Source organism: Rhinichthys klamathensis, unplaced genomic scaffold, assembly GCF_029890125.1.
Source record: "Rhinichthys klamathensis goyatoka isolate OS25496 unplaced genomic scaffold, OSU_Roscu_1.1 h1tg000440l_1, whole genome shotgun sequence".
NCBI lineage: Eukaryota > Metazoa > Chordata > Actinopteri > Cypriniformes > Leuciscidae > Rhinichthys > Rhinichthys klamathensis.
The window spans coordinates 1,005,970-1,027,917 of NW_026606936.1; the positions used below are offsets into that span (position 1 = coordinate 1,005,970).

At 40.4% G+C, this 21,948-nt stretch overlaps 1 protein-coding gene across 2 annotated transcripts in view; it reads left to right on the forward strand.

The window, feature by feature from the left end:
* The first annotated feature begins 387 nt into the window (after positions 1 to 387).
* Positions 388 to 21,948, forward strand: part of pcdh7a (protocadherin 7a) — a 65,221-nt gene continuing 43,660 nt past the window's right edge. For both annotated transcript variants that reach the window (XR_008803999.1, XM_056236209.1), the window contains exons 1-2: positions 388 to 3,856; positions 4,434 to 5,150. Coding sequence is in view for 1 of the 2 variants with exons in the window: in XM_056236209.1 (XP_056092184.1) it covers positions 1,295 to 3,856; positions 4,434 to 5,150 (3,279 nt within the window). In the remaining variant the exon portion in view is untranslated. The remainder of the gene's footprint in view (positions 3,857 to 4,433; positions 5,151 to 21,948) is intronic.

Consider the following 21,948-nt stretch of genomic DNA (forward strand, 5'->3'; position numbering starts at 1 on the left):
TTTACTTTTCTCTTTTACTTATTTTTACTACATTTATTAGTTATTTTACATTTAAAATGTATATTTAAAATGTTTTTGGTAAAAACATGCATTCGGTGTCAACAAGTATTGCTTTTGCTGTGTTGATGCACATTTAACAAATGAAACGGACACAGATGCTTGATTTTAAATGTCCGTTCACATTTAGGACAGTGCTGTGAAAACTATTTGATTTAATTAGTTGTTCTGTTTTGACAAAATTAAGTGCTTCACTGGACTTGTCTAGTTGTATGTATTTTTCGCTTCTGAGGTATTTTGTTTTGTGGTCGTATGCAAACACACCCCCTGTATTTGCGCGTTTAGACTTGTTAAAAGGAAAGCGCGAGCTCCTTCGAGGCACTCTCGGTCTCCCGTTTCATCTGAACGGTCGATCTACGTAGCGAGGGAAGTGTTGCAGTGAACGGAGGGGGAAGAGAGAGGGATAGGTTGAGAGAGAGTGAGGGAGAGACTGCAGCATCATTTGAGGGACGTTCACATGCAGTGCAGTAGAACGTGCAGGTGAAGGGAGGAGGAGAATGCGGGACTTTTTCCTCAAACACTTCACACACATCCACCACGGACTCTGGAGGAATTACTAAAGGCTTTTGTTGCTACTTCTCTATCCTGCTCTCCATCTTTCCATAAGTGGCTAATTTACGTGCTCTGAGAAGTCGAACTGAAAAGCTTTTCTCTTTGTCAAGTTCACCGTAAAGGAATCTATAAGAGCTTGGCAAGCGCGCGTAAGACTGCGGGAAAAGATTTCCAATTTTCCTCCCGCTGTGTTTTAAGGTAAGAGAATATATAATATCAGGGAAAGACTTTAAAACGCACTTTGGCTTCTTCACAGCCAGTAGCGAAAGCTCTGGGATGCGAATGTGAGAGCTGAATTCACAGACAGATCTCTTTTGTGTTCTACTGCATTGCAGTTTAAAACAGTGAAAGCGCGAGAGGAACCCGCGCTCCGCAGCATCTCAATGAGCCGGACAAAGTCATTTAAACTGCTCAAATTTGACTCTCGCTTTCTCCTAAAAGACACAAAGGAACATTCTTGTCCGTAAAAGAGCTGTAAAGACTTATCGCCAATGCCGATGTCTTCACAAAGTGGATGTTTTATTGTATCATGTTGAAAACGTGACTGGGGAACTAAAAGACTGTCGGAGAAAATAAGATTTTGCCAAAGGAAGCGTTTATAGAAATTATTCGGTGGCGAGTCTGTCTTGGACCGGAGGAAGCTGCAGATAGAGAGTGAAAGAGAGAGAGAAAGAGAGAGAGAGTCATGGGGAGCAGGAGCGTTGGCGCAGTGCACTCCGCGCGCTGCTACCTCGTGCTTATCCTGCAGCTGCTGACTCAGCTCCCGAGCGCCAATTCAGTGCTGCGCTACCGCGTGGCGGAAGAGGGGCCGGCCGATGTGCACATTGGGAACGTGGCTTCAGACCTGGGGCTGTCCACCTCTGGGATTGGGACTGGTGATGTCACTTTTGCTTTGGAATCTGGCTCTGAATACTTCAAAATTGACAACGTCACCGGAGAGCTTACTACAGGCACCAGGAGGATTGACAGAGAGAAGCTGCCGCAGTGCCAGATGATATTTGACGAGAATGAGTGCTTTTTGAACTTTGAGGTGTCAGTCATAGGTCCCCTGCAGAGTTGGGTGGATCTGTTTGATGGCCGTATTGTAGTCACTGACATCAATGACAACACCCCCTCTTTCCCTTCACCTGTACTCACGCTATCTGTTGAGGAGAATCGCCCAATCGGCACTCTCTATCTCCTTCCTACAGCCACAGATCGTGATTTTGGTCGCAACGGCATTGATCGCTATGAACTTATCCAGGACAGTAGAGATGGGGGGTCATCTTTGCGCCGACCTGCGAATGGCCCAACAAATGGGAACGGTGGTGACCGTAGGAGAGGGTCAGAAACAGGTTCGGGGCCTGCCAGCAGGAGCAGCGTGTTTGAACTGCAAGTTGCCGACACACCTGAAGGACAGAAACAGCCTCAGCTGATTGTAAAAGGGCCTCTGGACCGCGAAGCGCGGGATTCTTATGAACTTGTGCTACGCGTTCGTGATGGCGGCAACCCGTCCCGCTCCTCTCAAGCTCTGTTACGCGTGTCCATCACAGACGTCAACGACAACAGTCCACGCTTTGAGAGAGCAGTGTATGAAGCGGAAATGGCAGAAAACGCCCCACCTGGCACACCTGTCCTGCAGGTGCGTGCCACAGATCGTGACGTCGGCGTGAACGGGCAAGTTGAGTATGTGTTTGGAGCAGCGACGGAATCAGTGCGGCGCCTCCTGAGGTTGGATGAGGCATCAGGTTGGCTGAGTGTTCTACACCGAATAGACCGTGAGGAAGTTTCACAGCTACGTTTCACCATCACGGCCCGTGACCGTGGCCAACCACCCCGCACTGACCGCACTACAGTTGTTCTCAATGTAAGGGATGAAAATGACAACGTACCCATTGTTGAAATCAGAAAAATTGGACGAATTCTTGTTCGGGATGGTGCTGCAATGGTTCCAGAGAACGTGTTGGTGGACACACCAGTAGCGTTAGTGCAGGTGTCAGACCGTGACCAGGGAGAGAATGGTGCGGTTACCTGCACTGTGGTTGGGGATGTTCCATTCACATTGAAACCAGCTGGTGAGACAGCTCTAGCACCCCCACCAGCCACGGATGATGCCTTTGAACGAAACAAAAAGAAATATTTTCTCCACACCTCAGCACTTTTGGATTATGAAGCAACTCGTGAGTATAGTGTCACTATCGTGGCGGTGGACTCCGGTAGCCCAAGCCTCTCCAGTAATAGTTCCCTTATGGTGCGAGTGGTGGACATAAATGACCACGCTCCCACTTTTGCCCAAAGCTTAGTGGAAGTGCATTTTGCAGAGAATAATGCCCCAGGAGAAAGAGTGGTCACTGTTGTGGCGGCTGATGCAGATAGTGGCAAGAATGCAGAAATTGCCTACTCACTGGATCCATCTGTTAATGGAGCTTTTTACATTGATGCTGATAACGGTGATATTCGTGCCACTGGGACACTAGATAGAGAGCAGAGGGAACGCTATGAATTTCGCGTGATAGCTCGAGATAAGGGCACCCCGTCTCTGCAGGGTTCTGCTACCGTCGTAGTCCAGGTCACAGACAGAAACGACAATTCCCCCAAATTTGTCCAGGAAGTCTTCACATTCTACGTCAAAGAGAACCTGCTCACCAATAGCCCCGTCGGCATGGTGACTGTTACCGATGCAGATGAAGGCGAGAATGCAGAGTTGAGTCTTTTTGTTGAGCACGATGAAGAGGAGGGTGGAGAGGAGGGGAAGCAAGAAGTTTTCTCCATTGAAAATAACACTGGAACCATATTCTCCTCTGCATCATTTGACCGCGAACGACGTAGCGCATACTCATTCCGTGTGCGTGCTGTTGATGGCGGAGAACCGCCACGGTCTGCCACCGCCACGGTCTCCCTGTTTGTCACTGATGAAAATGACAACGCGCCATCCATCACATCACCCGCTAATGATTCATACACCCTCCTGCCACCCGCTAGCGGGGCCCGGACTGTAGTCCGCACAGTCACAGCCTCTGACGGTGATACAGGGTCTAATGCCGATGTCCGCTATGCTCTGGTAGGCGGAAACCCTTTTCGTCTGTTTGAGATTGGCTCTAGTAGTGGGGTCATAACCTTGGCAGAGCCCCTGGAGAGAAGACACAGGGGTCTGCACCGCTTGGTGGTCCGGGTCAATGACAGTGGCATGCCTTCTCTTTGTGCCACAGCACTGGTGCATGTCTTCATCAATGAGAGCTTGGCCAATGCTACGCTGGTGGATGCACAGGTGAGACACATCAGAGCAGCATGCTGTTCAAATAAACTCAAACAAAGTGTAATTCAATGAAGAGAAACAATAACAATTTGTGCTGTTGAACAATGACCCAGTGTAGAACCAAATAAGAATAATGGGGGGCTGGGGGGTCAGAAACTTACTGATAACTTTTCACAACTAGGAAATCCTAGCACGAAATAGCACATTTTAAAGAAAATATATTTCTGTTTATAAATATTCATGCATCAAATTGCTGTTGACCCACATTGGATATTGGATAGAAGGAAACACACACAAATACAAAGATGAAAGTTACACAAACACGCACACACACACACGCACACACACACACACACACAGTCACACTTGCCTGCGCAGAATAACTATGATTGAATATCCAAGCCTTGACATGATAATTGAGAAGTCTGGGCCTTGCAGTGGGGATGAATGTGTATGTGTGCGTGTATGGTTCAGCAGACATAGATGTAAAATGAGGATGCAGTTATCAAAGGGCAGACACACCATTTATGACTTTCCATTTTTGCTCTCTCTCTCTCTCCCTCTGTATGTCTGTCTCTCTTTCACTCAGGTGGCCCGCAGCCTTGCAATCCCCCTCTATATGGATATTGCAGGTGACCCAGACAGCGAGCAAGCTCAGGGTAAACAAGGCCAGATCGTTGCTATTGGTAGCCTGGCCGGTGCTGCTGTCGTTATTCTGGTGATCCTTCTGGTTGTGACAGCACGACAGTGTGGGGTGCAGGGTAAGAACGGCTACGAGGCTGGCAAGAAAGAGCCAGAAGAGGACTTTTTCAGTCCACAGCCTCCCCCTCTACAAGCCCAGGCCTCCCAAAATGAACGTGGGCGTAAACCACGCAGAGACAAGCGTAATAATGGTACTGCCAAATCTGAGCGTTCTTTATACAGTGGAATTATGACGGTGAATGGCTGCAGACGTGGGGGAGGTGATGAAGAAGAGGACGATGAAGAGGCAAGCAGTGCCAGTGAGAGGATTGCGGCCCGTTATTGTGCAGCTGCTAATGGAGACCCCAGCAGTCCAAGGCTAGGCGCGAGACGTCACCAGTCAAGCCCAGATCTGGCCCGCCACTACAAGTCCAGCTCACCTTTGCCTGCAGTGCATCTTCAACCCAACTCACCACCCGTGGAAGGCAAGAAGCACCAGGCTGTGCAGGAACTGCCCCCCACCAACACCTTCACTGGCAACGGCACCAGTAATGCAGACGCCATGTCACTCAGCTCAGACCAGTGCTCCGATTATGGCTGCCAAACTGTCAAGTACAGCAAACAGGTAAGAACATATATGACTCAGTTTCACCACTGAACCTTTAACAATTACAAAAAATGTTACAAGGCTTGTCAGGACAAAAGCCTCAAGCTTGAACTAGATTTGGATCCAAAAACTAACCTGAATTCAGTGAGTCCTGTGGGATATTCCCATATTATTTTCTTTGAGTAAATTGATATGAGATTTTCCAAGAAATAAGCTGGTGAAATAAGAAATAAGCCATTTTCCACCTCAGTAAAAAATAAAATAAAATTGTGAGATAATGTTTAAAATAAAAAATTAAGTGAAGCTGTGATATATAGTCACACTGTGACACAAAAATTGCAACTGTGAGCAATAAAGCCACATTGTTAGATATAAAGTTGCAATTGTTACATATAACGCCACTTTGTGAGATATAAAGTCACATTTATGAGATCTAAAGTCACAATTGGGACATTAAAATTATGAGAAATAAAATGTCATCATTTTGTGATGTATTGTCACAATTACATTTTACAGGCGGGAACAGGCTTCCCTGGGTGTATAACACAAGATTATATGTATTTAGCTACAATATGTTGCCCATATCTAGTTAATGGCCCTGGGGTTCATTTGTATTTCTGAGGCAAATTCAATCTGATCTGCTTTTAACGAAATCATATCCCATCAAATACAAAAGAAAAAGCGAAACTACGACAAGCACAAATGTAACAACTTCTGCAATCATCCTGTACTGTTGTTGCGTTGCTGCGCGTGGAGTGGTTAAGGTTATACGGTGCTAACTACCTGCTCTCCTTTCCAGGAGTAGCTACTGAAAATAGACTGTCGAAGAGAGGAGAAATGTAACCCATTTTCTCTCACACCACCATAGATCTCTTTTCACTTGCTCAGTCTCTCTCTTTCTCTCCTTCTGTCTTGCTTTATATCCTTCTCTCCATCATACTCTTTATTTTTCTGTCTTTGACATTCTTTCCACTCCTTTACATGGTCTTTCATTTTTCTGACACTTTTGGAAGTGTTAAATATAGAGTGAAATATACAGTGTGTCTACCTGCTTTGAGCGGAAACTGGCCAGTGTGTTTGACAGGATGAGCGTGAAGCGCTTGAGAGAGAAACCACGCAGGCTTGCAGAGTTGTCTTTTTTTTTTTACTTAATCTGTCATCTTTACAGTTTTATCCAGGTCATATATTTAATGCAGCATATCCAAACTGCTAGCTTTGCACTTAACGGGAAGCATTAAAAAAGATTACCTGTGCACCCTTTGACAGGTGCTTTGGACAAGCCCGAACCAAAGGGTGGCCTCGTACTATAGAGAGGCATGGTTAAATTGAACACTGGGATCGCATTACATTTTCTGACAGGTGTTGGGAGCTTAAACCAAATCCGCGGAGGTCTACACGCAAGATATTGAGTCCTAAATGACATGTCATTTTTGGTCTTTTTAGCATGACTGACAGTCGGATTGTAAATCTCTTTACCCAGAGCCTAAAAAACAGCTGATGCAGTCGTTAGGGAAATGTGCGAGACCTAATCAATCTATCCATGCTGGTGTGATCCTGACCGCAGTGGGTGGGCTAATCCAATACCGAGTCAATCCTCTTAATCTGCTGACATTTTTTTCCTCTGAAAATGCTTAATAGAGAATTCGGTTGTGTATGTATGTGCTTCTGCTTGTGCATTCATACTCGGCCAAGAGTTTGGTGTGTGTGAGAGAGCGTTAATGCTTACTGGTGAGTTTGTTGGACTCTTTCTGACGGTTTAATCAATTATTGATCACACTGTAATTAACTCCTCTACCGTGGAGCTTTGTGACCTAGCCTAACTTGAGCCCCGTGCAGACGGTAAGTGTATGCGTGCACTTGGCTGTTGCCTCCATGATGGGACGGTATAGCGTGATAGGAAGCCAATACCCTACCGCTGTCTGAATTTGCAAATAGGCTCGTGTGCGGACACATGCATAAACGGCACTCTTGGAAATTGAACGCCAATGAAAATGGAAATCTTGTTGACCTATATCTGTCTCACTCTCTCTACCGCACGTCTCTCCCATCTTCTATAAATGCACAACTCAGCATTTTCCTAAGTGAAACTCCGAACTCCCTCTTTGCTGAAGGGCACTTTTTCTATAGCCCCTCCCCTTTACGCCCACTCACGCCAACACCTATCGACCGGCTGCTTCCTGTCCCCAGGTCGGCCCACATTCCTATCATTTTAATAGACAGAGTGGCAATCAATATACTAGGCTTGTTAATGTTGCTAGCGCCGACGCACACCTGAATACGTGCCACTCGGGTGTGCAGGGGTAACGGTCAGACAGGTGGGCAGTAGGTGAGTCTGTGTAACTCAACACACACACTTGGGATCAGGCAACAGGTCAGATGGATAGCCGATACACTTGACACTCACACTTGCATGCTCACGCGGGGCCATGCAAATGCTAGTGAGGGCCGATTCCAGAGATAGATATTATAAATTAATGGAGGAGACCAGTGATGGAGGGTCCAGGAGACAGTGGGAGACATATGGGGAGAGAGAATGCGAGAGAGAGAGAGAGAGAGAGAGAGAGAGAGAGAGAGAGAGAGAGAGAGAGAGAGAGAGAGAGAGAGAGAGAGAGAGAGAGAGAGAGAGAGAGAGAGAGATAGAGAGAGATGAAGGGAGATTGCTAATGCTAACCTCACTTTTGCAGGGCTGTATTGATTTTCATTGGGAAAGCATTATGAAAGCTTTTACATGGACGTGCACTGCAATGGTTATAAAGGATTGAGAATGATGGTGGAAGTATGTGTGTGTGTTCGACCTAGTAATGTTATTGGGAGAAAATTGATGAGAAATGTCAAGAAGTCTTCTAAATCTGAAGAGGGGGAAAAAATCTAATTTTGGGGAGATCCTTAAAAGGAAAAATGGTTAATTAAGTCACTAAATTATGTTTTGATTCACCTCTAAAAATGCCAGTTTATTTTAGGGACAGATTTGGGTTTAGAATGGAGTGATTAGAATGAATAATTTTAACTGCAGACCAATATAAGGCAATTAGAAGTCCCTATTTAGATACATGAACATTTTCAATTCTCTCTGTTTCTGCTTTGTTTTCTGATTGCCTTTCTGATCACATGTAATGTCAACCGCTCGATTAAAAGTCATTTAGTGTAAATGCAAGTACACTTGCAGTAAATAACCTCAGTACTGTGTACTTCCCATAAAATTGTGCTGGACATCTGTGAAACGCAAGGCTATAAAAATGACAGAGGATGCTTTTTAGTGGCCGAGTGTAACGTACTGAAAAATGAGAGGTTAATAATTTATAGATGACACATTAGGTTAGTAACACTGATGGCCATGACCAGATGGGAGGTGTTCTCATGTGACCACCACATATCTTTACAACAACAACCATTAGTGCAAGGTTAACTCATTGTTTATCCATATATTCCTTCATTGAAACTGAATGATAATTGAGAATAGAGAAGATGTGTAAATAGTGTATACATGTATACCTGACATTTAATCTCATATGCTGTTATATTTCCAAGGGTCCAAATATGGAGACGCTTTCTGATTTATTGAAAAGGTATTCATGCAGAGACCTTAAAGTCAGCGTGAATTGCTGTTCGCTCGCAACCCATTTTATTTCCATAATGTGACATATTTCCAATTGAAACAAGATTTTCAGCTTGTAGAAGAGAATCAATTGGGTGTTAAAAAGGGATTTTTTTTTTTTTTTATCAGAATGGAGTCTGACTGAATTCAAATTTGCTACAATAATGCACAAATAGCTATTTGACTATTGATTAACATTAGCCAATAGCCTGCTTAGTGATGTCAGCGCTAAATGAAAAATTATTTCAATCAATTTTATTAAAATATCTTCCTTTAGTGTCCGACACAAAGGCTTTGTTTGCCACATCGTAAAAAATCTGAAATGAGCCAGAGAGTCAAGGCTGTCAGAGCTTTGTAATGCACAGTCCTGTTCGCCCGGCTGTGTCAACCTCAAAATGAAACACGACAGGAATTCAGGGTATTCCTTACCCATATACTCCCAGACAAGCAGCAACAGAACGAAGAAAAACACACACACGCACACACACACATTAAGCTGAGATGCAAAGGTATGCATGGAGATGAAAAGTTCCCATCCTCTTGCATCAGTTTCTAGCACAAGATCTAGGCCATGACTCTTTGCTGTTTCTTCTTCTGTGTCCAGACTGGAAACAGCATTTAGTTTGTGTTTTAGTTAGTTTTTTTCTTTGACAAAACTGCAGTCACTTCATTGTCTTTGCAAAAGTAAGTTGTAATATGATGTTTATGTTGTGGATTTAGCTGACTAATCTCATATACTGTACATATAGGATGCATTTGAGTAAACATATTAATCCGTCTGCAAAGTGGTTCAGTTAACCGGCATTCACTTCTTCTAGCTCAAGTAGGTCAATCCCCAATGTACTATGATTGGATTATTAAAATCAATTCTTTCTATATTTGCCTTCTTACACAAACATTGCTAGTGCTTTGTTATTATCCTCCAGTGTTTCTTTTTCTCTCCGATCATATTTCATCAACAGTTTTGAATAAAATCATTTAATCATGGAGTTTTCACCTCGCACTCGTTAATGAAAAAAAAAAAAAAAAACTTTTGTCAACAAACATTTTTGTCAGTAATTTTGTTGACTAGATGAATACTGAATGGGAATCCTTTGTAAAGAGATGCTAATGGAATGCTGGAATCAAAATTATTCTTCATCATCTTTCAATGATGCACCATACTTTAGTTCTACAGCCAAAATATCATCTGGCCAAATGTTTGATGGCTATTATTAGAGATATTCCTGTGCTGGCAGCACTCTAAAGGCATCAATTCCACACAAAATCACACACACACACACTTAAACAATTAAATACACACACCATGAGCAGGCTATTAAACAAACAACCCCACACAATAACACACCTCTTTGTTAGCCCTGTGTATTGTGTCTTCAGCACACTGCTGGCATTGAGTGGGAAAGCTCAAGCATTTAGAGTCCCAGTGTCATTTCCTATTCAGCTCTTACTGAATTGCATTCATATTTGAGCCGGCATTAACTCGGCTCTCCGATTCCCTGGTTCCCAGTACGGGAAGGTTGTTGTGGGGTGATCCTTTTGTTGTGGTCTGACTGTAGCTCTGTGGTTCTACGGTTACAGTTCGGGGTTACCCCAGTGTCATGAACCAGCCTGAGTATTCATCTTTTATTCAAACACCCCAGGCTGCTTCTGTCACTGCCTGTCAGAGAAAGAGAGATGCATAGTTAAACCCCTGAGTAATTGAAAGAAAAAAAAGAGTTAAGTTAATAAATATATAATAGGACGGTAATAAATAAATAAAAATAGAAAGATCAGATATTTTAAATTCATTTTTAAACGAATTGGTTGAATGTCAACTCAAGTCACTCATAAAGGCAGTTACTTTTTCATTGCTTAATCAATTAGTGGCTTTGAATGAATCAGTCAAAAAAAAATTGTTGTGTCCCAATTTGCCTACATGCCCTAAAAGTATGAGTGTGTTTTTTGAGTGTGTAGCAGAAGAGTAGGCAAGCTTTGGGACATACTATTTCATCATACAGTAATTGTGTCTTTAAGGGACCTCTCTGTAGCTTAGTTTCATGCATCCTGTCACAGTTTAAGGCCCACTGAAGTGCCTTGAAACACGCAGCATTATGTGTTGCAATAATTTCCACTGAAACAGGAAAACAGGGCGGGATATATCGAGCAGCTCCTCCCCTTTTTTAAAATGGCCAATAGTGTTTTTTTTTATATCACAGCAGGGCCAGAGCCGTTGAGCTCGGGAAAGCCGCAGTTTCCTCCTAATCTCTAACTGTTTCTCCACCTAATCTCCTCCATATCGCTTTATTATATTGCTTTCTGTGGAGAATTCAAATGGGTCCGATATGTTTTCTGTAGGGCTGGGTAAAAAATTTAGAATTTTAATCGATTCTCATTTTTACGAACCGATATCGATTCTTAAATCCCAAGAATCGATTAGGCTAGTCATCCTGTTTTCAGTTGATGAATGAATGGAACATTGTAGCGTGCATCCCATCCAATAAATCGCAAACATATTTGTGCTTTGTTACTATTGATATGAAACAAAGTCTCAGATTTCAAATTACGTCCATTTTCTTATGAAATTCAAAAACATAAATAGCGTTTTGGCGCTGTGGCGTGAGATCGCTCTGTCGCCGCTCAGCTCAAGAGAAGCAGCAGCGCGGAGCGCACATGATCTCCTCTTCTGCCTTAATAATACCAGTTACAGTGCGAAATAAACATGAATGAGCATCTGAAAGTGTGTTAAAAGATAGAGTACAACTTATCGAAATCCGTATCATGTCACATGGAATCGCTCAATCGGTGTTTCAACCGTGGAAAGACGTCTGTAAAACAGCTTGTAAACAATGTAACATCACATTTACCTCAGAAAAAACATATCCAGTGACTATAAACTCGTTAGTCAGCTAGAAAAATTAACTCTAGAGGGGAGTATTTTGCTAAATATATGCACCATATTACATATTCATTATAATTTTTAATGTTCTTCAATATTTAATGCATGTTTGAATAAATCTGGCAAGTTTTTATGACAGCCACCATTTAAATGTTTATATTTCATATAACTGTATTATTATAAAAATAAATAAAAGTTTCATTTAAGTGTTTGTATACAAATCAGTTAATTTTTACCTTCAATATTATAGTAGGCTAATGAAGTTTACAGCATAGTTTACAGCATTAGTTAAAAGATTTGTTTTCCTTGAGAAAATTTGCCATGTAGCCTATTGTACCTGATATCCAAAATAATCAATATTGAATCGAAACGAAATCGAATCGAATTGCAAGCTTGTGAATCGAAATCGAATCGAATTGTGAAATTTGTGTCAATACCCAGCCCTAGTCTTCTGGTATGCGCCGACTAGCGCATATGATCCGCTCTGTGCTATTGTGTCTGTGGACTGGAGCTGCGGCAGTTCGCGTGACACTAACATGAAACCAGTCTTCCTTTGCCCCAATGAAAAGCATATATGTACACTGTCTGAATCATTTCCTATCCCCTATATAGTGCACTATGTGCCATTCACCATGTAAAACAGCAAATGTGTGAACAAGTGACCAATTTTAGCCGCAGCTTCAGCGTCTATTTATAATGCAGGGGGCAGGACACTTCAAATTCTAGAGAGCATTTGATTGGACAGAAAGTCTGATAAGAAGCTGAAGTTGGGTTTGCCAACTGCCATTAAAAGGAAAAGAAGAAGCTTAAATGTTCTAGTGTGACACATACGTTCAAGCTTCTGTGTTAAGCATATTTGATGTGCACTTTTGTAATAAATCACTCGAAAGTCATTTATTTACTATTTTTATCTGCCGTCAGATTATCTAAAATGTCGTTGCCAAAGCGCGTTGCTATGGGTTGCTGCTTGTTTCGGACTTAACGGATATTCTGACGCCTTGAGCTTCATGCTTTGTAACTTTATCTGTGCTTTATAATTCACTATTTTATTTTTGTTATTTTTTTATATATATTAAAATGTATTAACATAAAATATATGTACAATACATTTATTTTAATAATAATAAATTACCTATGCCTATAAATATAAATACCGCGGTAATTGTTATTTTGGAATTACTCAGTGATCGTATCTTTATAAAAGTTCAAAATGTTGTTGCGGATAACATTGAATACATTTTTTTTTCATCAGGTTAGATACTGATTCTTAATCACTCAAACCCCTTACCGTCGGTCTCGCATAATGTTTGTAGTTTTTAACACTTTTTATTTGTGTTTGATGTTGTAATCGAATCCTCATTCAGCGCGCAATGAGTTGAGGGCAATATTAGCCGTTCGGTAGACCATCCGGGTATCTTTAGAATACTCATTTCAGCATACTACGGTTTGGGACACACTAATTCTAATTTTAATACTATTCAGGATGGATATTATGCAAATTGTGACTCAGCAAATCATTTGTTTTTATTCCGGTATTTGAACGAATCGGTTGAATGAATGATTCAATGACTCACTAAATAAAACTAAAGTCGTTTGCCGTTTTGGGGGTGCTTAACACGTATTTATTCATTTGAAAAGTCTTAATTTCAAACAGCTATTAGCTTTGTCAAATTAGGTTTACGCATTACATAACTTTATTAAATAAATATATCTATGTTAAAACTTACAAATTAATTGACTTTATTGTAAGTACATATATTTATGATTTTCATAAAGATTTATATGTCTCTGAAATTGTCTTTAGTGAAGCTGTCCTTACTTTGTCCAAATTATTTGTGTGCTAGAACCGCACATTACATTCAAACACTAATGAGATCACGTTGAAATTCCATATGCACAATGTATCAGTATGCATAACAAAGAATAAAGGGCACAGTCTTTAATTAGCGTTTTAGTCTGTTTGGACTTGCACACTTAATTATAAGTCTGTAATTAGGGATTATACCTTGGCTCAACTTTTTCTTGCTGAAAGAAAGCTCAGGAAGGATAAAAATGGAGAGAAGAGGTTTTCTGTCCTCCTTTCATCACATTGTTAGGCCTGTGAACCTGATCATTATATTGGCTCACTAATTCCTGACTACCCATATGAACATGATCACCCAAGGGTTTGTTCATGTATGTATAGTTGTATGTCAATCAAATCAAACAAGCTTGTGTTTTTGATTGCTCACTTTTACCGCATTGTACACAATGTGTGAACAGCATGATGATGGGTGAAAGAATAGTGGCTGAATACAGCATTACCGGGAGTCAATAGGGTTTGTGAACTACACTCTTAGAAACGTTCAGATATACTACTGTGACATTAAACCACAGGCTTTACTCTTTATTTATTTGTTTGTTTAGCTATTTGTTTATTTTACCATTTAAGGCACATAGGAGCACTATAGATATAATCTTTTGCTCCTGTTGCAAAAGCGCTTTTCATGTAGAAGAAAAACTACTTGTCGTTCTCCTTGGATACACCACTATACAGTCGTCCGCCCCCCTCCGTCTCATCCCACTGGTGGAAAATGAGTGTGTGGGCAAGTTAGGGCCTGTGGGCCTGTTCCTCTGTGTGTGCGCATGTGTGTGTGTTAGTGTTTGTGTGTGTGTGTGTGTGATGATGATCCCTTACACCTGCCTGTACACGTCGACCGGAAGCCCACAGAGATAAGGCATGATGCTTTCCCCACACTGCCCGAGTGTAACAGTGTTCAGAACAACACCCACCATGCTTCAAAGAATGCTAAAAATGCTTGAAAGTAAAGCAACCAAGGCAACACACTTTCTAACCCTGGATCTAAATCCGACACCCTCCCCAATCTGGATCGCACTCACACACACACTCTTTCGGTCTGCTTTTTGATGAGCACACAAACAGCAACACCCATAAACACCCATGCACACAACCCGCACACACTCACACGTGGCACCGGCCCCGGGGGAAACAACAGCCGCCTGGGCGAAAATAAAACTCTTCACTCGGTTAGAATTAAATCAAAGCGATGCAAATCAAATGGCCAATTAAAGCCACAAACACGTTTCCTGGGAGATGAAATGCTGATGCCTAATTGGTCGGATAAAAGGGGCAATACATCTAAGAAGACAGACCTGAGAAGGACGTTTTGGAAACGCAGCAATGAGAAGAGTGGGAAACGTGTGTGTGTGTGTGTGTGTTGGGAGATTCGCTGAACATAAGTTAGACTGTCAACTATGTGGGCCGTAAGTGCCTCGTTTTCTTTGTAATTTAGAGCGAGCACTTTGCTAAGCGAAAAGCAGAGTGTGAGGTGGAAAGTCTTTTTTTGAAGTTCAACAACACAGTAATTCTTCAAACTTCTCACAACAGAGGAGGGATTTTAAAAGCGTGTGTGCTGGAAAAACAGCTAGGAAGAAAGAAAATGTCTAGAAATCTATTCACACATAAACGCGTTCAAGTTGGGGCTGGGGCTTCAGTCGCACGACACGGTCAGACAAGTCCCGCTGAGATGTCACAGTTGCAGTATGTGTTTGTGTGGTTGCTGACGAGCGAAACAGCTTGTGAGGAGAGACAAATTCACGGTATTTCACACAAAGTGGAAATGTCTGATAAATTGATACGATCAAATAACCAAACAAGGAAATGTCAATGTAAATTTTGAAATTTACAATTGTCTTGCTTCAGAATTTCAACTGATGGTTGTCACCTTCAAACCTTCAATATTTAGCTGTTTTACTTGATCAATCTTGTGAAACAGAAGTGTGCTTTTTATATTGAATATGCACTTGTAGTGTACTTTAGCCTGGTTAAAACCAGACCATTCTCAGTTGTAACTGAGTTATGGTCTGGCAAAGCGTTAGACAAATCATTTCCAGAGGGGCGTCACCAACGGACGTCTCGGATAGACCTAAAACCAATCAGAGCGATGAAGGAGATGACGTATGCAGAGTGTTGTTCTTTGCTCGGTTTTTAACAAAAAGGAAACGTTCAAATCGCTTAAAACAGACGCGATAGCTGATTCGAACGAGTGATGTTCGACGGCGGCATCCATCTTTGTAATGTAGGCTACAAAATCTGCTTCAAAATCCCAGCGCTGTCGTCATCGTGTAAAGCCCGCCCCAACGTTTCTGATTGGTGCCGCGATTTCGACGGATTGGAAATGGGCTTGAATGAGCTCTTTGCCAGACTAACTTTCAGAGCAAATCTAAATTCGCCGGAAGTTGTCTGGGTTTTCCCAGGCTAAGTGTACTTCAAATCTTAAAAATATATTTTTCAAAAACGACTTGCAGATTATATTAATGAAATAAAAAAACTACTTAAAGAATACACTTTCATGTATCTTAACACACTTATAAAGTGCACTTTGCAATAATGTCGTCAAATTAAACGTTTTACTTTAAAGAAAATTTTAAATCATTATGTTTTATAAACTTTTGTCATGCTTTAAAGAAGTACACTTATTTTGAAAATAAGTTTTATTTATTTTCAAATGTGTAATTAAAAATGTATTTTTATATACATGACTGACTTTTTTCAACAGAAGTTTTAGTTTACCTTAAATTATGATTGTCAGTGCATTTATCACACTTTAATTATATTTCAAAGACAATAGAAGTAATTATGAAATCTTAGTCCTATGGGTCAAAAAGCATTCTAACGTTCAGTTAATTGCTTTAATTGCATTTTAATTTAATGGCAATTAACATGCAATTAAGTATCTAAAAATGACTTTTAGTTTCCTAATCCCTATTTTGTTTGCTCCCTTTTTTTAATGTTGGGTTTTCATGTTTTCTTATGAAACACTAAAACTGCCACAGCCACTGTATTTTAAGGAATGGTGATATAAACTGAGATCAGGTCAGCGATAGTGGCCTGATGGAGACTGAATCTGATGCTATAAAGGCTAACAAGGTAAGTATCACTAACCTAAGAAGCTTAGAATAGAAAAGACAGTTTTTTAGTGCTGCCTCTGGAAATACCCAACACTGGAGAGGGAAAAAATCAATCCATTTAACAGCAATAAACATTTGTAGCCCACATAATGGGGACAACATGTCCCCACAAAGATGGCAATATCTGAAATCCTTGTCCTTGTAGGGACTTTTTTGGTCCCCATGATGGAAACAGCTTGTAATTTATACTAAGTGATGTTTTTTTTCTTGTTGTTTTTTAATGATAAAATGCAGAAAGTTTTCTACGATGGGTAGGTTTAGGGGTCGGGTTAGTGTAGGGGGATAGAATATACAGTTTGTACAGTATAAAAATCATTATGTCTATGGAAAGTCCCCATAAAACATGGCAGCTTTCTCCCTCTGGAGCGCTGTGAGCCATCAGTTATATTCGGATCTGATAAAGCGTACAGTATGATATTCCACATAACATTTGTTTGAGCTGCAGGCTAGTGGTTAGATACGTTGAGCTGTGGTTTTCGTGTGAGAAATGTGGGTTCGAATCTGACGTGTATTGATTCTATCCTCATCATTTTAAGTTATCTGTCTACTTTCTCGCAGTAACATGGTGAAAAATATACAATATACAGACAAATGTATATATTTACAGTATAACAGATACTTGAGACATAATAATCAAGCTCCAAAACGGATGTTCAGGAGGAGCATGTTCATCTAATTCTGCTAATCATGCCACGAAGGATATATACACAGCTGCTTATCACAATCCTTTGATAATTCTTCTGGCATCTCTCCACCACCCAGACTCCACCTTAATTTTTATAATTAAATACGTTTGGGAGGTGGGGGTGGACTCATGCCCCTTCATTGTGGACAGCAAATCCTTCATCACACTCAAGGATATGATGAACATTTGAACTTATGAAATTGAGGTTTGCAACAACCTGGTCTTTAAAGAGAGGTGCCTATATTGTCAGGTGTCTTTATGATGGTTTATACTGGTCGTTATAACTCTGGATTGGGTTTTATTAAAGTGCAGAGAGTGATTTAATGTTTGCATTTAATGGTCTGAATATTTTATAGCCTAAAACGATAGATGGAGAAAAAAAAACAGTAGCAGAGGGAATGGAGAGCTAAACACTGCTTAGCTTGTCAAGTTATGCTTTTGGAAAAGTAGTTAGCTACTCTACAATACCTTTTTCAAATATATAGCCTAGGTTTTATTTTATTTTATTTAAAAAAATAAAATAATTATTTGTATCGAAACAATGAGCACCAGCATTTGACAAATTTATTTGCACTAAATGACGTGGATAAAGCTAGAAAATAACATCATTTATATTAAAAACACAGTGACCAACAGTGACATTTAGCAAAATATTTTTTTATCTTTACAAAATATTACAAAAAAAATATTATACGGTAATTTTATATATGGCCAGAAAATTAAAAATTGCCAAACAGACATCTGCGCATGGACACAAATGAATCAATTCCATAAAAAAACATAATTTATATCAAAGACATTTAACAAAATATTGTTTGAGAAATGATTGCTATAAACATTATAATTTAATATTGTGAATGACAAATGAAAATACTGCATTGACACAAATGTGAATCGTTTTATTGAACTGATTGTTCAGGTGAACCATGCAGTTCACTAAAATCAGTCTCCCAAATGCTTCGTTTGAGATAGAGAGAAAGAAGATATTTATCCAACAATGTTTGATTACCTCGATTTGTTTAGTGTTTTGTACATTAAATCACTACTTGTTGGAAAAAAGTCACTTGTATCTGCAAGCACTTTTGAAAACAGCAGAAATACTGGCAGTCTGAAAAAAATGGATCTTAACTTTGCAGTGTTGCTACTTTTAGTTAGCTACTTCCCGACACTAGATGTTAATTATGCCTTGGTCACAGAAAGGACCTATTCTCACAGTGGACGTCATGAGATGAACCTAGATGATGAAGGCTTCACAGAGATGAGCGATTGCGTCTGAGAGGAACTGAGAATGGGGGGCGGACTGAAAGAGTGTAGTGTGCAGTGTTAATAACACCCCTCTGTGTCACACGCATACACACACTGAGGTTATTGTCACAGCAACCACAGCATGTCGTGAGACATTCGGTTTAAATGTATGTGTGTCACATGGGTGTGTTCACTGTCTGGGCCACTGAGTAGGTGTGTGCGAATTTATTGTTTCGCTTTCAGAGACTGTCCAAATCGCATGATTTGTGAGTTTTCATCTCGCCACGTGTCATCTCAGTGACAGGTTTCTGACAGGAAATTGTGTGTGCATTTGTTATATGGCAAAACTGCATGTAGCATAACTGATTAAAAATGTTGTGTATAGCATGAGCTCATCTTCTTGTGAAAATAACTCACCCGGCACGGGACATATTTATACAGCTCATTATACACACATTGTAAGACATCCTTATTCACTTCATTGTGTATTTTTCTGTGTCTGTAACAGAACTGCTTTGTTTGGTTGCTGGTCAGTATAAAATGGACAATAGGGGACGGTGTGTGTGCATGTGTGTGTGGGTGTGTCTTTTCGTCACAAGTGGGTATTCATTAAAATTCAGTGTCTCACCATATATACCCAGACACACATGTGAAATTCACAACACACACACACACATATGAAGGCAAAGCTGGAGCTGAAGCATCCTGTTTACTACGTAAAGCACAATGGAGACTTTTATGTGGATGTCTGAGACGATGATGAGGGGAAAGCCATAAATATCACCTCCACATACATACAATGCTTGCTAACATCGGGACACCCTCATTAAGTAAGCCTTGTTTTCAGAGAAACAAACCAGGAAGACACAGAGACGTCTGTCAGACATGCACCTAATCATTATCTTTTATTCAGTCAAAGCCCAATCACATATGGATTAGTTTGCCCTCCTCTCAGGAGCTTAATCCGTCCCAAACGCTGTGTGGTTGGTTAAACAGCTTTGCTTCAGACGATGCTCTTTGGTTCCTCTAGGAATTATGTGCTTACACTTGTTTGACTTTGACTCAGCTGTGGCACTTTGACTGGAGTCAGATGTCTGACTTCATTAAACTAATTATAATAATGAAAACTCACTCCAAGGTCAAGGAATATGATGATTATTATTTATCACTTATTAAAGTACTTGAAAGAAGTCTGCATTTATTTGATTAAATATAGTAAAAACAGTCATATTGTGAAATATTTAAAATAGCTGCTTTACATTTCATATTTAAAATGTAATTTATTAATGGGATGTCTAAGCTGAATTTTAAGCATTATTACTCCAGTCTTCAGTGTTTGAAATCATTCCAATAAGCTAATTTGGTCCTCAATATGTTTAATATTTAGAAACCATGATTTGTTTTCAGGATTCTTTATTGAATAGAAATTTTAAAAGAAATAGAAATCTTCTATAAATGTTTTTTTTTTCCACCTTTGATCAATTGAATGCTTTCTTGCTGAATAAAAGTATTACTTTTTAAAAAGAAATCTTACTGACCCAAACTTTTGTACAAGTGAAAAAAAAACCTATACCAAAATGTATTACTTACTGATACTTACTGATATAAATATTATAATATAGTATAAACTTTATGTGGATGACTTCTTTATTGCACAATGCATATTTCTTAATATTAAGCCGAAAATGTGTTTAATATCACTATGAGTATAAGGAAAGTATGATCTCTTTAAATATCTTGCATTTAAAGACTGAAATTATACAGTGCACCTAAAGTATACTTACAATCAGGCCCGCCGACAGGGGGGGACAAACGGGTCTGTTGTCCCGGGCCCAGGGTAGGGAGGGGGGCCCTCATTAAATTATGGAATAATTGTAAAAAAATATATATATAAAAAATAGGCATATTTGTGGAAAAAAAATCTAATATTTGAGTTACATAAAAGCTTTTTATTTGTTTTCTTCCTAATTGTCCTTGAAATAGTGGTCAAGAACCCCCCCACCCCCAAAACAAAAATGGTTTGGCCACTGATCAAAATATGATGTTGTCATTTGATTTGAAGTTCAGTAGGCTAACGTTACGCTCAAAATGTCCGGTCAGCAGAAGTCCGGTGCTCAGAAAAGAAAAGAAAAGAGAAGAAGAAAATAGAGGCCTTCGAGATGTCCCAAACAAATATTTTTAAAAAGGTGGTGACGGTGAAGCTGGAACTAACGTTAGTAAAGTCAACGTAGAGCAAGGTAAGAAACAGCGCAGCCAACGTCTATGAGTGTTGTCAAAGACCCGGCACTTCGGTACCAAGTCGGCACAAATTTTTTTTTAAAAGTCACGCCACGGTACAAGGTTTTCTCAAACCCGGTACTTGATGCGCGTGCATGCCCGAAGCGCGTGCAGTTGCGTCCTCTTCATAAAAGCGCTGAGACATGGCGACCGGCGGTGCTGCTGATGTGGTGGCTGTAAATCCACTTGTTGATAAGAAAGGAGGAAAGAGTCACATATGGAAATATTTTGGATATTAGCTCATAATAGCGACGCGGCGCGCTCGTTTTTACAGGCGCGCCTAAGTTCATTGTTGCATAGCAATGACAGACGCCACGGGAGAGCGGAAAGGAGAAAGCGGTGCGAACTGCACTCTCCATGATGATGAGGAAGTATTAGCAAAGAATCCATTGATTTCTAGCCCTTGCATTAGCTTTATATATATTTATGGAGATGAAAAATAAAAAGCCGGCCGAAATGCGTCACTGTCGGCATCGGTGAACAGATAATGGGTCAGATCCGAGTCTATTTTTGCTGCGCTGCTCATGCTTAATTAAAAGTGAAAGCACACTTTTGATGGACAAAAAATAAATATGATTTCACACAAAAAGTGCCCAAAATGCACAGATTTTGCATGTCTAGTATGTTTTAACAAGAACTGCAGTAGGCTATGTCAGAAAAGAAAATGAAGACATTTATAGAAAATGTACCCATTTCAACGTGTTTTTATTATTCAGTTTCACGAGTTCACACTTACATCAATTAAACAGAGTAAAGATTATGCGTATTTGGCGTGCTGTCCGGGGGGAGGGCTCCGAGCTCGGAATTTTGCCCGAACCCAGAGTACTCCCCCCGTTGTTGTAAGAGTATTAGGACTATAAGTGAGGAGATGGGGTGGTGGAGGGATGCTGTTAAACTGTCAAGGAACGGAGGTTAGTTTGCTGTATATATACACAGCGCTTAACTCGTTGATTAAGCACCACTCTTGTCTAATTAGGTTTGATTATCTGAATGTGCTCCACGTGTGTTTAATTAGGTTTAATTATCTGAACGTGCTCCTCCCGAACTTTGTTAATAAAACATCATTTGGGTAAAAGTATATGGTGTTTTATAAAAATAAAAAAAATCGTGGGGGGGCCCCATCTAAGATTATCTTGTCCCGGGCCCAGGCAAGACTGTCAGCTGG